This window comes from Pelobates fuscus, chromosome 4, assembly GCF_036172605.1.
Source record: "Pelobates fuscus isolate aPelFus1 chromosome 4, aPelFus1.pri, whole genome shotgun sequence".
Taxonomy (NCBI): domain Eukaryota; kingdom Metazoa; phylum Chordata; class Amphibia; order Anura; family Pelobatidae; genus Pelobates; species Pelobates fuscus.
The window spans coordinates 91,841,358-91,861,942 of record NC_086320.1 but is presented as its reverse complement, the minus strand read 5'-3'; the positions used below and the strand labels follow the sequence as shown (position 1 = coordinate 91,861,942).

Below are 20,585 nucleotides of genomic sequence, written 5' to 3'. Positions count from 1 at the left end.
GTGAAGTGTTCTTGCCTCCACCAGTAGTCTACAACTAGAGTGGGTGGAGTAACTGTTATTATTTATTTATATAGCACATTTAATTGCAATGTTGTTGCCAAAAGTGCTTCACAGTTACATTAAAACATACAGTTATAAAAACATTAGCAGGTGTAAAAGGCTTTGTCTATGACATCACTTGCTGCTGCAGCCTTGCACAGGTCAGAGTATTTTTGCGGTTGCCATCTTCAAACGGTCGTATTTTAAAAACTATAAATCCTACAGTGAAGAGCTTTATATTGTGAGAATCACAAGACCCAGACCTACATTTTGATGTATAGTATGTCTCTGAGATATTAACAATGAAGGCACAGTCGCAGTTTAGAAATTGCCCTTCAAATGTGAGCTTTGCAGAGTGGAGTTTCAATGAATGTCAATGGACTGCGTAAGTTGCAAACAAATGGTCATATTGTGAAAACTATCAGGACTATGGCTTAGCTGTGGACATTTTTAGTGGAAGCAGGGATAGCTGAACGTTTTGATATAAGATTTGTGTAGGTGGGCCTGAAAATGAGGGAGTGGTGGCAGTTTAGAAATCATGTCCTGATTTTTCAGATTTTGCCAGCTCCCACTCTAGCTTTGCCATTCATTCCTATGGGACAAATTTCGCCACAAGAACGACGATATTCCGTGAACCATTCGGCGAAACGTTCCACAAAGTAATAGCAATCCGATCGGGAACAATCTGCACGTTTTGGTAAATTTTCGTCTATGTAGTGTAAAAACTGTGGGAGGAGTTAGGGTGGCAAATTTTGCTATAATAAGAATAAGAATAATAATAATAACTAGAAAAGGTACAATTTCTGGGGAAATTGTGTGAAGTGTTCTTGCCTCCACCAGTAGTCTACAACTGGAGTGGGCGGAGTAACTGTTATCATTTATATAGCACATTTAATTGCAATGTTGTTGCACAGTTACATTAAACCATAGATTTATAAAAACATTAGCAGGTGTACAAATGGCCCTGTCTATGACATCACTTGCTGCTGCAGCCTTGCATAGGTCAGAGTATTTTGGCGGTTGCCATCTTCAAACGGTCGTATTTTAAAAACTATAAATCCTACAGTGAAGAGCTTTATATTGTGAGAATCACAAGACCCAGACCTACATTTTGATGTATAGTATGTCTCTGAGATATTAACAATGAAAGCACAGTCGCAGTTTAGAAATTGCCCTTCAAATGTGAGCTTTGCAGAGTGGAGTTTCAATGAATGTCAATGGAAGGCGTGAGTTGCAAACAAATGGTCATATTGTGAAAACTTTCAGGACTATTGCTTAGCTGTGGACATTTTTAGTGGCAGCAGGGATAGCTGAACGTTTTGATATAAGATTTGTGTAGGTGGGCCTGAAAATGAGGGAGTGGTGGCAGTTTAGAAATCATGTCCTGATTTTTCAGCTTTTGACAGCTCCCACTCTAGCTTTGCCATTCATTCCTATGGGACAAATTTCGCCACAAGAACAACGATATTCCGTGAACCATTCGGTGAAACGTTCCACAAAGTAATAGCAACGCGATTGGGAACAATCTGCACGTTTTGGTAAATTTTGGTCTATGTAGTGTAAAAACTGTGGGAGGAGTTAGGGTGGCAAATTTGGCTATAATAAGAATAATAATAATAATATATATGTGAGATAACATTAAGTGGTCTTGCTTTGCAAGAACACTTAATAATAATATATATGTGAGATAACATTAAGTGGTCTTGCTATGCAAGAACACTTAATAATATATATGTGAGATAACATTAAGTGGTCTTGCTATGCAAGAACACTTAACTAGAAAAGCTACAATTTCTGGGGAAATTGTGTGAAGTGTTCTTGCCTCCACCAGTAGTGTACAACTGGAGTGGGCGGAGTAACTGTTATTATTTATTTATATAGCACATTTAATTGCAACGTTGTTGCCCACAGTGCTTTACAGTTACATTAAAACATACAGTTATAAAAACATGAGCAGGAGCAAAAGGCTTTGTCTATGACATCACGTGCTGCTGCAGCCTGGCACATGTATGTACGTAGCGGGGAATGTGGTGCGACTAAGAGTAAGGAGACTACCCAAATTCTCCCCCCAATAATGACAAACAACGAATATTGGATGAAACAGGCCACAGCATTTATTAAACTTACAACTGTAGGACTCATCCGAACTTTATTATTTTTCTTTAATTCAAATATAAATAAACATATAAATATATACATATACATACCATAATTAACATATAAATTACACTTATTGCCCTACAGCCTCCAACTTAAATAGCCGTCCTTGCCAACGAACTTAACCAGGTGCCTATGCACCAAAACTTGACCCACTGGTGTCTCGCCTCCCCCCTCGTCCAAACCAAAAATTCCCATCTGTCAGGATCGGGACAGGGATCCAACACGCAAAGTACAAACAGGACAGGGTACGTATACCGGACCTTAGAATGGCCGGACTAACGTACGGAGAGTAAAGAGAATGGTCAGAAACAAGCCGAGGTCGAGGGAACGAGAGGACAGGTTAGCGAGGAACAAGCCGGGTCAAGGATACCAGAAGGAAACAGAGTAAGACAAACTAGCCGGGTCGGAACCAAAGGAATAACTGAAATCGCCAGAGCACTGTGTGACTAGACAGGCTAGAACCACGACAGGGCAATGAGTGAATGGGAGAAACAGGTTTAAATACCCTGGTTACAGTGAGTATACCCGCCTCCGACGAGTCCTGAGTGGCTTCCAGTCACTTGAGTGACAGATCGGTCCGGACTGACGTCATGACGTCGGGCAGCGTGCGTGACGTCATAAAATGAGACGGATCCCTCGCGGCCGGCGTGAGAGTGTCTAGGAGAGCCGCGAGGGATGGAGGAAGCCGACCTGCTGGAGGAGTAAACTACTAAGTCTCTACCTCTTTCGGAGGTAGAGACTTCAGGTACCCTGACAGTACCCCCCCTCTCAGATACGCCCACCGGGCGGAAGGAACCGGGACGAGACGGAAAGCGTGAGTGAAACGCCCTGCGAAGACGAGGAGCATGAACATCCTCTTGTGGTACCCAACTTCTCTCCTCAGGACCATATCCCTTCCAGTCGACCAAATATTGTACTCTCCCCCGAGAGATACGAGAATATGATGGAGTTAACCTCATACTCCTCCTGACCCTCCACCTGAACAGAGCGAGGAGGGGCGATCGTGGAGGAGAATCTGTTACAAACTAGGGGTTTCAACAATGAAACGTGAAAGGAGTTAGGGATGCGTAAGGCAGCTGGGAGAGCTAGACGATACGCCACTGGGTTAATTCGAGTCAAAATCCTGTAAGGGCCAATATATCGAGGAGCGAATTTCATGGAAGGAACTTTAAGCCGAATATTCCTAGTGCTTAACCATACTCTATCGCCTGGAACGAAAATCGGAGCCGCCCTTCTACGTTTATCGGCGTGTTTCTTAACCAGCATAGAATTGTGTAGAAGAATTTGTCGAGTCTGATCCCACAACTTCCTCAAATTGGCAACATGTACATCAACCGACGGTACACCTTGGGAAGGAGAAACCGAGGGAAGAATAGATGGATGAAAGCCATAGTTCATGAAGAAGGGGCTTGAATGAGTAGAGTCACAAACGAGATTGTTATGCGCAAACTCCGCCCAAGGAATCAAACCGACCCAATCGTCCTGGTGTTCGGAAACAAAACAACGTAGATATTGCTCAATCTTTTGGTTAGTACGTTCAGCAGCTCCGTTAGACTGGGGATGATAGGCAGAAGAGAAATTTAATTTAATACCTAGTTGAGAACAAAAGGATCTCCAAAAACGGGAAACAAATTGGGACCCCCTGTCAGATACGATTTGGGAAGGTATCCCATGTAAGCGAAAAATCTCCCTCGCGAATATCTCTGCCAACTCTTGGGAGGATGGAAGTTTAGGCAAGGGAATGAAGTGGGCCATCTTGGTGAATCTGTCAACCACGGTGAGGATAACAGTCTGTTTTTTAGAGATAGGTAGATCGACAATAAAGTCCATGGCCAAACAAGACCATGGTTTCTCTGGTACCTCTAAGGGATGCAGGAATCCACTTGGGAGCGTATGAGGTTGTTTGGTCTTAGTACACACTTCACACGCAGCGATGAAGTCTTTAGTATCTTTACGTAAAGCAGGCCACCAGAAGTCTTTAGAAATCAAAGCATACGTCTTGCGGATACCAGGATGTCCCGCCATCTTGCTGTTATGGAAACATTGCAACAGCTCCAGTTGAAGAGTAGGAGGAACGAAATGTCGACCCTCAGGAGTCTGTTTAGGTGCTAGATGTTGCAGCTTAATGATCTCGGCCAGTAACGGAGAATGAATCCTGAGATTCGTATTAGCAACAATCTTGCATTTAGGAACTATAGAAGAAAGAATCGGTTCAGATACAGTGAAAGGTTCATATTGTCGAGACAAAGCATCGGCCTTAGAGTTCTTAGAGCCAGGTCTGTAAGTAAGTACATAATTGAAATGAGTCAGGAATAAGGACCAACGAGCTTGCCTAGAGGACAAACGCTTAGCCTCCCCAATATAGGACAAGTTCTTGTGGTCCGTCAAAATAGTAACCGGATGTAAGGTGCCCTCCAATAGATGTCTCCACTCTTTCAAGGCTTTAATGACTGCTAACAATTCCCTGTCTCCGATGTCATACCTGCTCTCAGGGCCAGAAAGTTTCTTGGAAAAAAAACCACAAGGATGTAACGGTTTATCCACCCCCAACCTTTGTGAGAGAACGGCACCTACTCCTGTCTCAGAGGCATCGACCTCAAGTAGGAACGGCAAGGATGTATCAGGATGGACTAATATTGGAGCAGAAGCAAAAAGTTCTTTGAGATTTTTGAAAGCAACGAGAGCTTCAGTAGACCAAGTCTTAGTATCAGCCCCTTGTTTGGTCATATTGGTAATAGGTGCAATAATAGAAGAGTAACCCTTAATGAAGCGCCTATAATAATTGGAGAACCCAATAAACCTCTGGATAGCCTTGAGTCCCTTAGGCAATGGCCAATCTAGAATAGACTGGAGTTTGTCAGGATCCATCTTAAAGCCTTCCCCAGAAATCACGTATCCAAGAAAATCTATCTGGGTCTGGTCAAAGCTGCATTTCTCCAATTTGCAGTATAAGCCGTGTTGTAGAAGTTTGTGTAATACCTTTCTGACTTGTCTATGGTGGGTCTCAATCTCTCTAGAGTGTATGAGAATGTCATCCAGGTATACAATAACACAATCCTGTTGAAATTCCCTAAGAACTTCGTTAATTAGATCCTGGAATACTGCCGGTGCGTTACAAAGGCCAAAAGGCATGACCGTGTACTCATAATGCCCGTAGCGGGTATTAAACGCCGTCTTCCACTCGTGACCTTGTTGAATTCTCACCAAGTTATATGCCCCTCTGAGGTCCAACTTGGTGAAAATCTTAGAACCTTTTAGCCGATCAAAGAGCTCGGTAATCAAGGGGATCGGATAGGCATTCTTAATGGTTATTTTATTCAAACCTCGGTAATCAATACATGGTCTGAGTGAGCCATCCTTCTTTTTGACAAAAAAAATCCAGCCCCGGCGGGAGAAGAGGATCTCCTAATGAATCCCTTGTCTAAATTCTCCTGAATATATTCCTCTAAAACAGAATTCTCTTTAATGGATCGAGGATATACATTACCCCTGGTGGGCATGGTGCCGGTCAAAAGATTAATTTTACAATCAAAGGTCCTGTGTGGGGGTAGTGTATCAGCGTTCTTCTTATCGAACACTGCTTTCAAGTCTATGTACAGAGGAGGTATCTGTCTCCCTGTAGACTGGGTAGAACTATCTGGTGTGTTAATCATAGCCAATGGAGACACCCTGCGTAAACACCTCTCCTGACAACCCTGGCCCCATGAGATTATCTCCCCTAATTCCCAATCGATAATAGGGTTATGTCTCTTTAACCATGGGTAGCCCAGGACTATGGGAACAGAAGGAGATGAAATGAGCATAAGTGATAAGTTCTCCTCGTGTAAGATACCAATAGTTAAGTTAATGGGTATAGTCTCACGAGAGATAACAGGCTCAAGTAAAGGTCTACCATCTATGGCCTCAACGGCCAAGGGTGTATCCCTTAACTGGGATGGGATAGTGTGTTTAGTAGCAAAGACTTGGTCGATAAAATTCTCAGCAGCTCCGGAATCTATCAAGGCCATGGTCTTTAGCATTCCCTTCTCCCACGTTAAAGAAATTGGTAGCAGAAGCCTGTGATCTTTATAATTATGCATAGAGGACAAAATAGAAACACCCAAGGCCTGTCCTCTAGAGAAACTTAGGTGCGGGCGTTTCCCGAGCGAGTAGGACAATTCAGACGCAAATGTCCTCTGGCTCCACAATACATACATAAACCCTCCCTTCTCCTGTACTGCCTCTCCTCTTCAGAGAGGCGAGTATTGCCTATCTGCATAGGTTCAGGATACAGTGAGGTATTGGAATCAGGACTTTGAAATGTAGGGGCTAATTTAAAGGCAGGTCTGAAGTTCCTCTCTCTAGTATTCTGTCTCTCTCTTAAACGCTCATCAATACGAGAAATGAACGAAATTAAGTCCTCTAAATTCTCAGGAAGCTCCCTAGTAGCAACCTCATCAAGGATAATATCTGATAGCCCGTTCAAAAATACATCTATATAAGCCTGCTCATTCCACTTGACTTCTGCCGCCAGAGACCTGAACTCTAGTGCATAATCCACAAGTGTTCGGTTCTCCTGTCTCAGGCGCAACAGTAATCTGGCTGCATTAACCTTCCTACCAGGAGGGTCAAAAGTTCTTCTAAATGCAGCTACAAAGGCATTATAATTATATACCAATGGGTTATCATTCTCCCATAGTGGGTTGGCCCATCTCAGAGCTTTCTCAATGAGTAGGGTGATAATAAATCCAACTTTCGCCCTATCTGTGGGATAGGAGCGAGGTTGTAGTTCGAAGTGGATACTAATCTGGTTCAAAAAACCACGACACTTCTCCGGTGAACCACCATAACGTGCAGGTGGGGTAATACGGGAAGAGGCACCTACAGTGGCTACCTCTAGACCAGAACTTACAGGAGAGATGGAAGTAGTACGGATCTCCTCAGGTGCGTTATTGGCACGAGATAATAGCGCCTGTAGTGCTAGTGCCATCTGGTCCATTCTGTGTTCCATGGCGTCAAACCTGGAATCAGAGGGACCAACCTGACTGTTTGTACCTGCAGGATCCATTGGCCCTGTCGTAATGTCAGGATCGGGACAGGGATCCAACACGCAAAGTACAAACAGGACAGGGTACGTATACCGGACCTTAGAATGGCCGGACTAACGTACGGAGAGTAAAGAGAATGGTCAGAAACAAGCCGAGGTCGAGGGAACGAGAGGACAGGTGAGCGAGGAACAAGCCGGGTCAAGGATACCAGAAGGAAACAGAGTAAGACAAACTAGCCGGGTCGGAACCAAAGGAATAACTGAAATCGCCAGAGCACTGTGTGACTAGACAGGCTAGAACCACGACAGGGCAATGAGTGAATGGGAGAAACAGGTTTAAATACCCTGGTTACAGTGAGTATACCCGCCTCCGACGAGTCCTGAGTGGCTTCCAGTCACTTGAGTGACAGATCGGTCCGGACTGACGTCATGACGTCGGGCAGCGTGCGTGACGTCATAAAATGAGACGGATCCCTCGCGGCCGGCGTGAGAGTGTCTAGGAGAGCCGCGAGGGATGGAGGAAGCCGACCTGCTGGAGGAGTAAACTACTAAGTCTCTACCTCTTTCGGAGGTAGAGACTTCAGGTACCCTGACACCATCATCTTAAATGCTCTACCACCAGCCGGCTTTTTGCTCGGTGGGCACGTCCTATTTGGTAACTTAAAAGTTTACCTTACAGAGCAGGGGAGGTTGAGACCCACCATGTCCATCTCCTGACATTCCATCTGGTCCCCAACCCTGTTGGCAAGGACACGCTCCCCGCTAGCTGTGACGGAACAAAAACAGAAAATTAGGGTGGGTGGGAGGGAAGATGTTTGCTGGCCAGAATCCCAAAAGGCACTGAGGTAAGATGATCCCTGCCCCACTATAAACCCATAACCACTCCCCTAAACACATATAGCCAATTACTAGCACCATCCCTACACTCATACATGTGCCCTTGTCCGTTTAGCTGTGCTGACTCCCCAGGGCCTTGTATGTACGTAGCGGGGAATGTGGTGCGACTAAGAGTAAGGAGACTACCCCAATTCTCCCCCCAATAATGACAAACAACGAATATTGAATGAAACAGGCCACAGCATTTATTAAACTTACAACTGTAGGACTCATCCGAACTTTATTCTTTTTCTTTAATTCAAATATAAATAAACATATAAATATATACATATACATACCATAATTAACATATAAATTACACTTATTGCCCTACAGCCTCCAACTTAAATAACCGTCCTTGCCAACGAACTTAACCAGGTGCCTATGCACCAAAACTTGACCCACTGGTGTCTCGCCTCCCCCCTCGTCCAAACCAAAAATTCCCATCATCTTAAATGCTCTACCACCAGCCGGCTTTTTGCTCGGTGGGCACGTCCTATTCGGTAACTTAAAAGTTTACCTTACAGAGCAGGGGAGGTTGAGACCCACCATGTCCATCTCCTGACATTCCATCTGGTCCCCAACCCTGTTGGCAAGGACACGCTCCCCGCCACAAACCCCGCTGTTTTAAACCTTAAATCAGCGGGGAGCCCCACCAAAACCAACCAGGCCTGTTCCACCACTTCCTGCATGGCATGACGAAAAAAGGTCTAGCCCGACCTTCACCACCCAGAAACACAGTAGCTGCCACATGCGCGAAAACACCCTGTGGCAAACCAAAATCCCCTTACCTTCAAACACCTCGAAAGGCCCTCCAATTTTGCTTCATACGGCAGCGTACCATGCACTGATTATGGGCCCGCTGCCAAAAGATACGGGAAATGACCTTTTTTTTTTTTGTTTGATTTATTTATTTATTTATTTTTTTCACATATTATTATTATTTAATATTACTATAATTTTTTTTTTTTTTTTTTTTTTACTGCTGTTGTTATAACATACAACAAGTCCTGCATAACACATCCAGAACTTATTATAATAATCTCTATAACCATAATCTCTCTTCTTTTCTGAAACCAAAACGTTAAAATAAATAACCATAACTTAGCATATATAACTTAACACACAGGGTCATACAGTGAACCCAACACCGCGCATCACGAAACAACTAAAACACGCACCAATAACCTTTTAGGGGCAGACGCCAAACACCACCTTGGTATCGTCCCAAGCTCAATTCCCGCCAGGTGGATAACCCGAACATTAGGGACAGGTGGGACAGCTGAACCTGCTCCGGGAGAAGCCGAACACATTTCACCAGGAAAAGGACATCCAGATATTATCTGTTTTCCAAGTGCACCCTGGGAATTGTTACTCGTACCCAAGGAAGCGGTACTTAATTATCTACCTCAAAGGAATGAATGGATGAGCAACCGCTGCTGAGAATTGAACCCGAACCCCCCCAAGGACTGAACAACTTCCCCAAAACCAGCATTACTTCACCGAGACATCTCACCATACCCGGTTCTTTGCGCCACGTGCGTGACATACCCATCCTAAAAGCCTCCAAGGCAGCGCTAAACCGAAAGGAATGCCACAAGATGCCTAGTGACAATCCCCAGAACCATCAGACTTGAGCGAAAGACCCAAAAATTGGGAAGGAGAAAGAAAAATCCCATCCGCATAACCCAAAAGAGGGCCCGTGCATACTGGGCGCAGCTCACAGTTCTCTACAAAGGAAAAGTGCACCAGCCGAACCGCCATACCCTTCCCGAAAAACATCCAACCTGGATTGTCAAATACTTATAGTGATATGACCCGCAGGGCGCCGAATGGTGGCAAACAATACCCCACCACCGCATGGCCTACTAGGAATCACCAATACCCCAACATGCACGGCCCCCAGGAGCATAACGTCCAGGTGGCCGTGGAAACTGATCCACGGACCCATTCCGTCACTCTGCCAGACTGAGCGACCATGAGTCCACCGGCAAGGCGTCCCCTCCAGATCCGCCTGTGAGGCGATTGCCCCTTAAGCAAGTGAACCACTGGAGGGAAGGAGGCTGTGAGCCGAGTAATGGCTTGAACAACCCCTAAATTGTCACATTGAAACACTACCCTTAGATCCTTAAAATGTGACCGCCAGACCTCCCCCACCACCAAAATGGGGAAACGCTCCAAAAAGGGCCACATTCTTTGTGAGCCCAGAATGGCCCCAAACCCCACCGCGCCAGCCGCGTCCATAAATAGGTGGAGGTCGGCGTTAGAAACCTCGGGCCTTTGCCAGGAGGACCGGCTATTATATGCAGCTAAGAAGGAGTCCCAAACCGACAAAATCTCCCGCAGCGGCCGACTGAGTCGAATGAAATGGCGAGGCCCAGAGAACCCAGCTGTCGCCGCAGCCAGACGCCGGTTAAAGACCTGCCCCACGGGCATGATCCGACAGGCAAAATTCAGCTCACCCAGGTGCGACTGCAGGCAGTGCAGCTGAATCTCATGCCTCCCCATGGCCAAGGCCCCCTCGCGCCGCCAGCCTTGAATCACATTCAAAGGCAAACGGCAGTCCCCCGCCAAAGGGTCAATCTCAATGCCCAGAAAGCTGAGACAAGTAACCGGGCCCACCGTCTCGCTGTGTGCCAACGGGATCCCAAACTAATGGAACACCTCACCCAGAACCCGTCACAGCAGCGCACAGGCTGTCGAATTGGCGGGACCCACACAAATGAAATCAGCGAGGTAGTGTAGCAAGGAGTCTATCCCAGTCTCCTCCCTCACCACCCAGTCCAAGAACATGCTGAAGCATGCAAAGTAACAACAGAATATGGAACTACCCACAGGGAGGCACATATCCATGTAATACATGCCTACAGAACACAGCCCAGAAGATGGTGACATTCCGGGTGCACCGACAGTAGACGGAAGGCCGAATCCACATCGGCCTTGGCCAACAAGGCCCCAGGGCCCATGGCCCTGAACATGTCAACTGCCACGTCAAAGGATGCATAAGATACCCGGCAGAGTTCCCAAGAGATGTCGTCAATTACCAAACCCCCCCCCCCCACCCGGGGGTACGATAAATGGCAAATCAGACGGTATGTGTCCAAAACCCATGCTCAACCCATCCAGTAGGATGCCAGCCGCCTGACGATTCCTATAAACTGGTGAGCCAAGGGCGTATCGCGCTCATGACCCCTGGCGCCATCGCCCTCTGACCCCAAATCCCCTATCTCGCCAACTTTACCCCGCTTGAAGCAGTGGGAGGCGGGATGGGCTCCCCCACAAGTGGAACATTCGTGCTGGAAACGGTAAGATGCCCCCCATTTGCAGTGACCGTCGTTGAATTTCAACAACAGCCTGGCCTCTGATTCGCGGCCGGTGAGGAGGAGGACCCTCCCCATCGCCCCCCTGAGAAAGGACGAGAACCCACCCTGCTGTGTGGCCGGGCAGGTCACAGTGGAGAGCAAGAGGCCAATGTCAATCTGTTCCCACGAAATTGAGGTGCGCACCGCCAACCGTTGACGGAACTGCTCGTTATATTTCCACCACCCCAGATCGCCATAGGTACGACAAACGTTCCAAATGGTATCTAGGTAGCAGAATAATGCGGAGCACTTCTGCGGAGCCCTTTCCCCAATTACACTGGCCAGGATTGCAAACGCGCAAATCCAATTCGCGCAAGTTTTAGTGATCTTTCGGTACTGGTATGTCTCTTTGTCTTTTTTTTTTTTTTTTTGGATTCCTACCCGTCCTTTTCCATGAAAGGAGGAGCCTCCTCCATGGGAAGGAGGGAAAAATCTCAACAAAGTCTCCCCTCCAAAGTTTTTCACGAATCTCCTGTTGAAGGTGCAAGCCCAAGGGCCCTGACCAATACATAGGCGGACTCACACGAAATGGCAGCTACACCCGGGGGGTCACCAGATACTAGGGACCCCCCAGCAACAGCAGGCGCTGTGGCACCCGACGCCATAGCAGGGGTGCCAGCATGCCTGCCCACTCCGGGAGAGGGTAACCCCGTGACCCTAGAAACTATCAAAACCCCCTGTGGCTGTTGACCATCTAATGGGGGGGGACCCTACCTGCTTGCGCACCCTGCTCCCTTTATTTATTTATTGATTTATTTTTTTAATTTCTTTCATTTATTTTTTTATGTATTTATTTTAATTTTTTTTTTTTATTATTATTTATTTATTTATTTTTTGGCCGATCAAGAAAACCCCTAAACCCTGACAGAAACCCCCCAGCGAGGAACCCCCGGACTGAAAAGAAGAAACATTAGTGAACTCACCAGCCGATGCCCGAGGAACCTCCCGCGGCAAAGGAAAATGAAGATGATCCAGGCAGGACAGAGTTAATTTCATTTTCAGCACTGCTCAGCCTTGCAGCAGCACCAGGCGCCATCTGCTGGACGGTTCCAGGAACTGCAGCCAGATCCTGTGTGAAGAGCCGTGGAGAGGAGCTCACACCCCGCAGAGGAGTGCAGCCGAGGTGAGTACCCAGAGGGGGGGACATATGGACAGAAGGAGACAGAGAGAGCCAGGAGGGGGCTTAGAGAGAGGAGGGACACCCAGCACAGCAGGAACACAGGGGAGGAGGAGGGAAGGGGATAGAGAGAGAGCACAGAGAGAGGAGAGGGACACAGACCAGCAGCAACAGGGGGGGGGGGAGGGAGGGAGACAGAGAGAGAGCACAGAGAGGGGAGAGGGACACAGACCGGCAGCAACAGGGAGGGGGGAGGAGGAGGAAACACCAGGTAGGGGGGGGGGACTCCAGAGGGAGAGAGGACAAGGGATGGCACCACAGGGAGGGGGAATTGTGGACAGAACCAGGGGGAGAAGAGGGGGACCCCCCGGCCGACCCTCATCCCCAGAGGAGCCATCAGAGCCCTGGGAGGACCCCCCTCAACCCCCCAGTGGCAGCACAGCCGTGCCCCACGTGGCCCTGAGGGGCCCACTCACCACCACCGGCCTGGCTCTGGATCCGCCGTGCGCTGACCACGTGGGGGCTGGGAAGGCCTCCCAGACCCCCCAGGATCCTCAGCAGGTCTTCTGGCCCCCCTGGCCCGCTGTCCAAGGCCGGGGGGCGGCAGATGATGCAGGCCGCGTGTCAGACGGAGCATGGAGCTGACACGTGGCCTGGTAGTGCCTAGGGCCTGGGCTCCAGCTCCCATACTGGGCCCGAAGGGGGGGAATCAGGGCTGTAGCCGCGTGGGAGGCCCCAGGAGAGGTCTGACCGCGGGGGGTGATCCCACACCGGCGGCCACAGGTTGGAGGGGAGCACATGGCTCCTGAAGGTGCCTGCCATCACCCAGGGCAGCAGCAGCTCTGAGGGCAGCAGGAGTGAATCCACAGCCATCCCTCAAGAAGGAAAAGCATGCAGGCCCAGGACAAACAGGAGCGCAGAGGCAGGGAAGATGTTTGCTGGCCAGAATCCCAAAAGGCACTGAGGTAAGATGATCCCTGCCCCACTATAAACCCATAACCACTCCCCTAAACACATATAGCCAATTACTAGCACCATCCCCACACTCATACATGTGCCCATGTCCGTTTAGCTGTGCTGACTCCCCAGGGCCTGTTCAGAGTATTTTGGCGGTTGCCATCTTCAAATGGTCGTATTTTAAAAAACTATAAATCCTACAGTGAAGAGCTTTATATTGTGAGAATCACAAGACCCAGACCTACATTTTGATGCATAGTATGTCTCTGCAAAATTAACAATGAAGGCAAAGTCGCAGTTTAGAAATTGTCCTGCAAATGTGAGCTTTGCAGAGTGGAGTTTCAATGAATGTCAATGGACGGCGTGAGTTGCAAACAAATGGCCATAATGTGAAAACTATCAGGACTATGGCTTAGCTGTGGACATTTTTAGTGGCAGCAGGGATAGCTGAACGTTTTGATATAAGATTTGTGTAGGTGGGCCTGAAAATGAGGGAGTGGTGGCAGTTTAGAAATCATGTCCTGATTTTTCAGCTTTTGCCAGCTCCCACTCTAGCTTTGCTATTCATTCCTATTGGACAAATTTCGCCACAAGAACGACGATATTCCGAGAACCATTCGGCGAAATGTTCCACAAAGTAAAAGCAATCCGATCGGGAACAATCTGCACGTTTTGGTATATTTTTGTCTATGTAGTGTAAAAACTGTGGGAGGAGTTAGGGTGGCAAATTTGGCTATAATAATAATAATAATAATAATATATATGTGAGATAACAGTAAGTGGTCTTGCTATGCAAGAACACTTAATAATATATATGTGAGATAACAGTAAGTGGTCTTGCTATGCAAGAACACTTAATAATATATATGTGAGATAACATTAAGTGGTCTTGCTATGCAAGAACACTTAGTAAGAACTAGAAAAGCTACAATTTCTGGGGAAATTGTGTGAAGTGTTCTTGCCTCCACCAGTAGTCTACAACTGGAGTGGGCGGAGTAACTGGGTGGAGTGGCTTGAGTAACTGTTGTGTGGTTGGAGTAGCTGGAGTAACTGTGGAATGGTTGGACTGGGCAGAGTAACTTTATGGAGTGGGCAGAGTAACTGTGTGGAGTGTTTGGAGTGAGTAAAGATAGTAAACATTAAACTAACCAATTGATTGATCAAATTTAAAAAGTGCACATGGCAAGCTTGATAGAGTGAGAAATGCATTTCAACTTTTATTTATTTATATAGCACATTTAATTGCAACGTTGTTGCCCAAAGTGCTTCACAGTTACATTAAAACATACATTTATAAAAACATTAGCAGGTGTACAAAAGGCCCTGTCTATGACATCACTTGCTGCTCCAGCCTGGCACAGGTCAGAGTATTTTGGCGGTTGCCTTCTCCAAATGGTCGTATTTTAAAAACTATAAATTCTACAGCAAAGGGCTTTATATTGTGAGAATCACAAGACCCTGACCTACATTTTGGTGCATAGTATGTCTCTCAAATATTAGAAATGAAGGCCCTTCAAATTTTAGGTGGCTAGAGTGGAGTTTCAATGAATGTCAATGGACGGCGTGAGTTGCAAACAAATGTTCATATTGTGAAAACTGTCAGGACTATGGCTTAGCCGTGGACATTTTTAGTGGCAGCAGGGATAGCTGAACATTTTGATATAAGATTTGTGTAGGTGGGCTTGAAAATGAAGGAGTGGTGGCAGTTTAGAAATCATGTCCTGATTTTTCAGCTTGTGCCAGCTCCCACTCTAGTTGTGAGCATTTTGCCATTCATTCCTATGGGACCAATTTTGCCACAAGAACGACGATATTCCGTGAACCATTCGGCGAAACGTTAAACAAAGTAATGGCAGTCCGATCGGTAACAATTCGCACGTTTCGGTATATTTTTGTCTATGTAGTGTAAAAACTGTGGGAGGAGTTAGGGTGGAAAATTTGGCTATAATAAGAATAATAAGAATAATAATATATATGTGAGATAACATTAAGTGATCTTGCTATGCAAGAACACTTAATAATAATAATATATATGTGAGATAACATTAAGTGGTCTTGCTATGCAAGAACACTTAATAATAATAATAATAATAATAATAATAATAATAATATATATGTGAGATAACATTAAGTGGTCTTTCTATGCAAGAACACGCAATATTAATATATATATGTGAGATAACATTAAGTGGTCTTGCTATGCAAGAACACTTAATACTAGAAAAGCTACAATTTCTGGGGAAATTGTGTGAAGTGTTCTTGCCTCCACCAGTAGTCTACAACTGGAGTGGGCGGAGTAACTGTTATCATTTATATAGCACATTTAATTGCAACGTTGTTGCACAGTTACATTAAAACATACAGTTATAAAAACATTAGCAGGTGCAAAAGGCTCTGTCTATGACATCACGTGCTGCTGCAGCCTGGCACAGGTCAGAGTATTTTTGCGGTTGCCATCTTCAAACGGTCGTATTTTAAAAACTATGAATCCTACAGTGAATAGCTTTATATTGTGAGAATCACAAGACCCAGACCTACATTTTGATGTATAGTATGTCTCTGAGATATTAACAATGAAGGCACAGTCGCAGTTTCGAAATTGCCCTTCAAATGTGAGCTTTGCAGAGTGGAGTTTCAATGAATGTCAATGGACTGCTTGAGTTGCAAACAAATGGTCATATTGTGAAAACTATAGGGACTATGGCTTAGCTGTGGACATTTTTAGTGGCAGCGGGGATAGCTGAACGTTTTAATATAAGATTTGTGTAGGTGGGCCTGAAAATGAGGGAGTGGTGGCAGTTTAGAAATCATGTCCTGATTTTTCAGCTTTTGCCAGCTCCCACTCTAGCTTTGCTATTCATTCCTATTGGACAAATTTCGCCACAAGAACGACGATATTCCGAGAACCATTCGGCGAAACAAAGTAATAGCAATCTGATCGGGAACAATCTGCACGTTTTGGTGTATTTTTGTCTATGTAGTGTAAAAACTGTGGGAGGAGTTAGGGTGGCAGATTTGGCTATAATAATAATAATATATGTGAGATAACATTAAGTGGTCTTGCTATGCAAGAACACTTAATAATATATATGTGAGATAACATTAAGTGGTCTTGCTATGCAAGAACACTTAATAATAATAATAATAATATATATGTGAGATAACATTAAGTGGTCTTGCTATGCAAGAAACACTTAATAACACCCACAGGACTCCTACCTAGTCCGCTGACAATGATACAGGACTGAATGTGGTGTGTATACTGGAAATGAATTAGAATGTGTGTAATGGATGTAGTGTTTGTGTATTAGATACTGTTTGTGCAGTGAATGCAGAGTGTGTGTTTGTGTAGCGGATGCAGTGTGTATAGTGAATGCAGAGTGTGTTTGAGTAGTGGATGTAGTGTGTGTACAGTGAAGTAGTGTGTGTTTGTGTAGTGTTTGTGTAGTGGATGTAGTGTGTGTATTAGACGTAGTGTCTATGTATAGTGAATGCAGAGTGTTTGAATGTGTAGTGGATGTAGTGTGTGTGTACTGTGAATACAAGATGTCTGTGTAGTGGATGCTGTGTGTATAGTTAATGCAGAGTGTATGTTAGTGTAGTGAATGCAGAGTGTGTGTTAGTGTAGTTAATGCAGAGTGTGTGTTAGTGTAGTGAATGCAGAGTGTGTGTCAGTGAAGTTAATGCAGAGTGTGTGTTAGTGTAGTGAATGCAGAGTGTGTGTTAGTGTAGTGAATGCAGAGTGTGTGTCAGTGTAGTGAATGCATAGTATATGTCAGCGTAGTAAATGCAGAGTGTGTGCATAGTGTAGTGAATGCAGAGAGTGTGTTAGTGTGTAATGAATGCAGTGTGTGTTAGTGTAGTGAATGCAGAGTGTGTGTCAGTGTAGTTAATGCAGAGTGTGTGTTAGTGTAGTGAATGCAGAGTGTGTGTTAGTGTAGTGAATGCAGAGTGTGTGTCAGTGTAGTGAATGCATAGTATATGTCAGCGTAGTAAATGCAGAGTGTGTGCATAGTGTAGTGAATGCAGAGAGTGTGTTAGTGTGTAATGAATGCAGTGTGTGTTAGTGTAGTGAATGCAGAGTGTGTGTTGCACAATAACTCCAGCGAGTTACCAGCTACAAGCATGCCAGAGGCCCCTGGCACACTTATACCTAAAGAGGTGAAACAACTTGAAATAAGAATGTGTCTAGGGGCCTCCTGGCACCATTTTGATTAAGTTTTTATGGTGCCTTGAGTGTTCCTTTAATAGCAACCATGTGTACAGTGTAATGCCATACACTTTAACTGGCCAATCATAGAGTAAAGTACGCTCACTGGGATCCCTTACAGGCACATTGTGGTTAGAAACAGCTTACAAACCATATGTTTTTGTGTTTTACCAATGAGCAACACATCTACAAGTGGTTGGTATCACTGCAAGCAGACATTACTAATGGACAGCCAGAAAAAAATTGCAATTGCAAGTTTTTAAGCAAGTTATTAATTAGTAGCTGCTACTAACTGCCTGCCTTTAATAGTGAAAGATTATAGTAGCTAAACTCAAGAGGCAGCAATTAATCAGAGCACCTGTCTTGCAAAGACTTTTCATTGAGCTGTTTTGGGAAGTCTTTGATTGGACAGCCCAGAAAGTCTGGGCGCGGTTAGAAGGGGAGGACTTCCATATGCAGTGGACAAAGAACTGTAGGATTTGCAAACTGTTTTTAGATATATCCCCAATGAAAGAATGCATGATAAAATATATGCAGTTTTTAATTTGGGGTATATCTAACAGTGATTTTTAATGAATTTTGTATTCGGGCAGTGGGATGTCCTTTTAAGGTATCTGATGAGGTCACGGCATTGTGGTGATGTCATTGACATTTTAGGCTATATATATCTGCTGCCCAGGACCTACCTTAACAGTTATTACTGTATAACCATGGCAGAAAGATTTGCAAGCGAGAAGAATCAGATGTTTCCAGTTATTTCGAGAGAAACAACACATGGCAAGGTGAATAGGGGATATGTAATCACTATATCCATGCACCCCCTGCCCATTTGACCTTCTAACCCAGTTCCTTTCCTTTTTATGCCCAATGTATGGCGATAAGTATAATTATTAAGATCCATATGGACCCCCCATATAAGTATAATCATTTTGGTGACTAATTTGATGCCTCATCATCAGAAAAAATAAAATGGAATGTGAATAGTCATAGAAGGGATTACTTTACCTATATATGCATGCATAAAATCGTTATAAAATGATTCTCTATTTTAGGCATCTAACATCAGAGCCAGGCCAACACAGAAAAATACGTCTTCGGGGATCAAACTCCCACCATGTCCTAATAATCGGATCCCAATGCTTACCACAAAACCCTCGGAAAAGGTATACACTACAATTTAAATCCATAGTCCGATTCATATTAGGAAGGGAACATTTTGCAGACACAGGCTGTGAACCTGAGATTTTTTTTTACATCGTCATTTTCTTGATGCTTTTCTTTTTTTTTAGTTTATTGTGAATGTCATTCTTCAACAAAGTATAAATTATAAAAAAAAAAATCACATTAATATGTATATTACATATGTTCTGCAATCTACATTAACTGAATTTCTATTTGTTTAGGTGGATTTCATTAGAGCACCCCCAGCAGAACAATTTGTGAGCGTTCCTTCTGGAGTGAAATTCCCAGTGAGTCCTAAACAACCTGTCCAGTTCTGTACCACCAAGCTCTCGGAAAAGGTATTTAATACTAATCCAGACTAGTAAACAGATATTTTCAAGACAATTGAAATAGGGCTACGGATTGATATGAAAGGTTGTATAGTTAATGCCAAACCATGGAAATGATCAATTAAAGTAAGCATTAAAAGATTTTATAAATTTCCATCTCACATCAATCATTAGTTCTATTGTAGATTATTAACTCTTCTACCATATAACAAAATAGCTGAAGTGGATAAGCATTAGTCTACTATGTTTAACCTTTCAAACAATCCCCAATTATTTTATATATTGGTTGTTTTATGCTAATGGTTGTTCTTCAGAATAGGTTTACAGAATGAGTGCACACGTGTTTTATGTTATAATGTTTTTGCAGCTTTATAAGCCAAGTCCATCATTTGACCTTGAGGATCCATATTGTCGCTTGATGAGGACAACCTACAATAACCTGCATGACCCCTGCTTAAAAGCATATTACCAGAGTAAAATCCCTCGACAACGGATACGTCAGCAGGGATTCATCACCAGCGATGATAAGGTAGGATAAAAAAACAAAAACAAGCAACATGCCACTACCATTTAATTTTACGCTAACATATATTGCATACATTAATTTAACTGAATGACATTGAATTAAAAGAAAATCTCTTGTTTAGGTTGTTTGCTCTTTAAAACAGTACAACGAGTACAGGGAGTACCTCTCAAGCATACACAGAAAGAAAATGAAAAAAGTAAGTTGGATTCAGATTTATAGCAAAAACAGTCAACATAGTAGACAAAGTGTAATTTTCAGTGGGATGATACTTAGCTACTCAAATTAAAAACAATTTTAAAAAGATGAATAAATAATAATCTGTTTCTTTTTTAGAAGTTAGAGAAACAAGATAGAGAAAATTCGTCTTCGACCAATGATAATCCCAAGTTAGTTAGAAAACATACTTCTTAATAAAACGTAATTACTACTTGACGATTTTGCCACGTGTGATTTCCTTCAAAACAGTTCGAACATATGAAAAAATGTCATCATACGAACATGTGGGTTAAAATATGAAATTTTATTTAAAGAAACACTCTAGCACTATAACAATTTTGTCTAATTGAATTGGTTGTAGCGTCTGCAATCCACGGCACCTATTCCATGGTTAATGTTAAATCACGAATAGTTTAACACCTAATGAGGGGCCTACTGCACATCCCTTGCTTGGAGTAGTTAAACTCCACCTTAGCTATACCAGTGTATAGCAGCAATAGATGTTTGTGATACTCTGAGAGCCAGCAGGTGGAGTTCCTATCACTGCCAACTATTGCTGCTTGAACCAATGTTTAAGTATGAACC

At 44.3% G+C, this 20,585-nt stretch overlaps 1 protein-coding gene across 1 annotated transcript in view; it reads left to right on the top strand.

Annotated features, from left to right (window-relative positions):
* Positions 1–20,195, top strand: part of LOC134609340 (uncharacterized) — a 40,536-nt gene extending 20,341 nt beyond the window's left edge. The window contains exons 5-8 of the mRNA XM_063453020.1: positions 18,800–18,910; positions 19,151–19,267; positions 19,626–19,787; positions 20,118–20,195. Coding sequence (XP_063309090.1) covers positions 18,800–18,910; positions 19,151–19,267; positions 19,626–19,787; positions 20,118–20,195 — 468 coding nt within the window. The remainder of the gene's footprint in view (positions 1–18,799; positions 18,911–19,150; positions 19,268–19,625; positions 19,788–20,117) is intronic.
* The last annotated feature ends 390 nt before the right edge of the window (positions 20,196–20,585 follow it).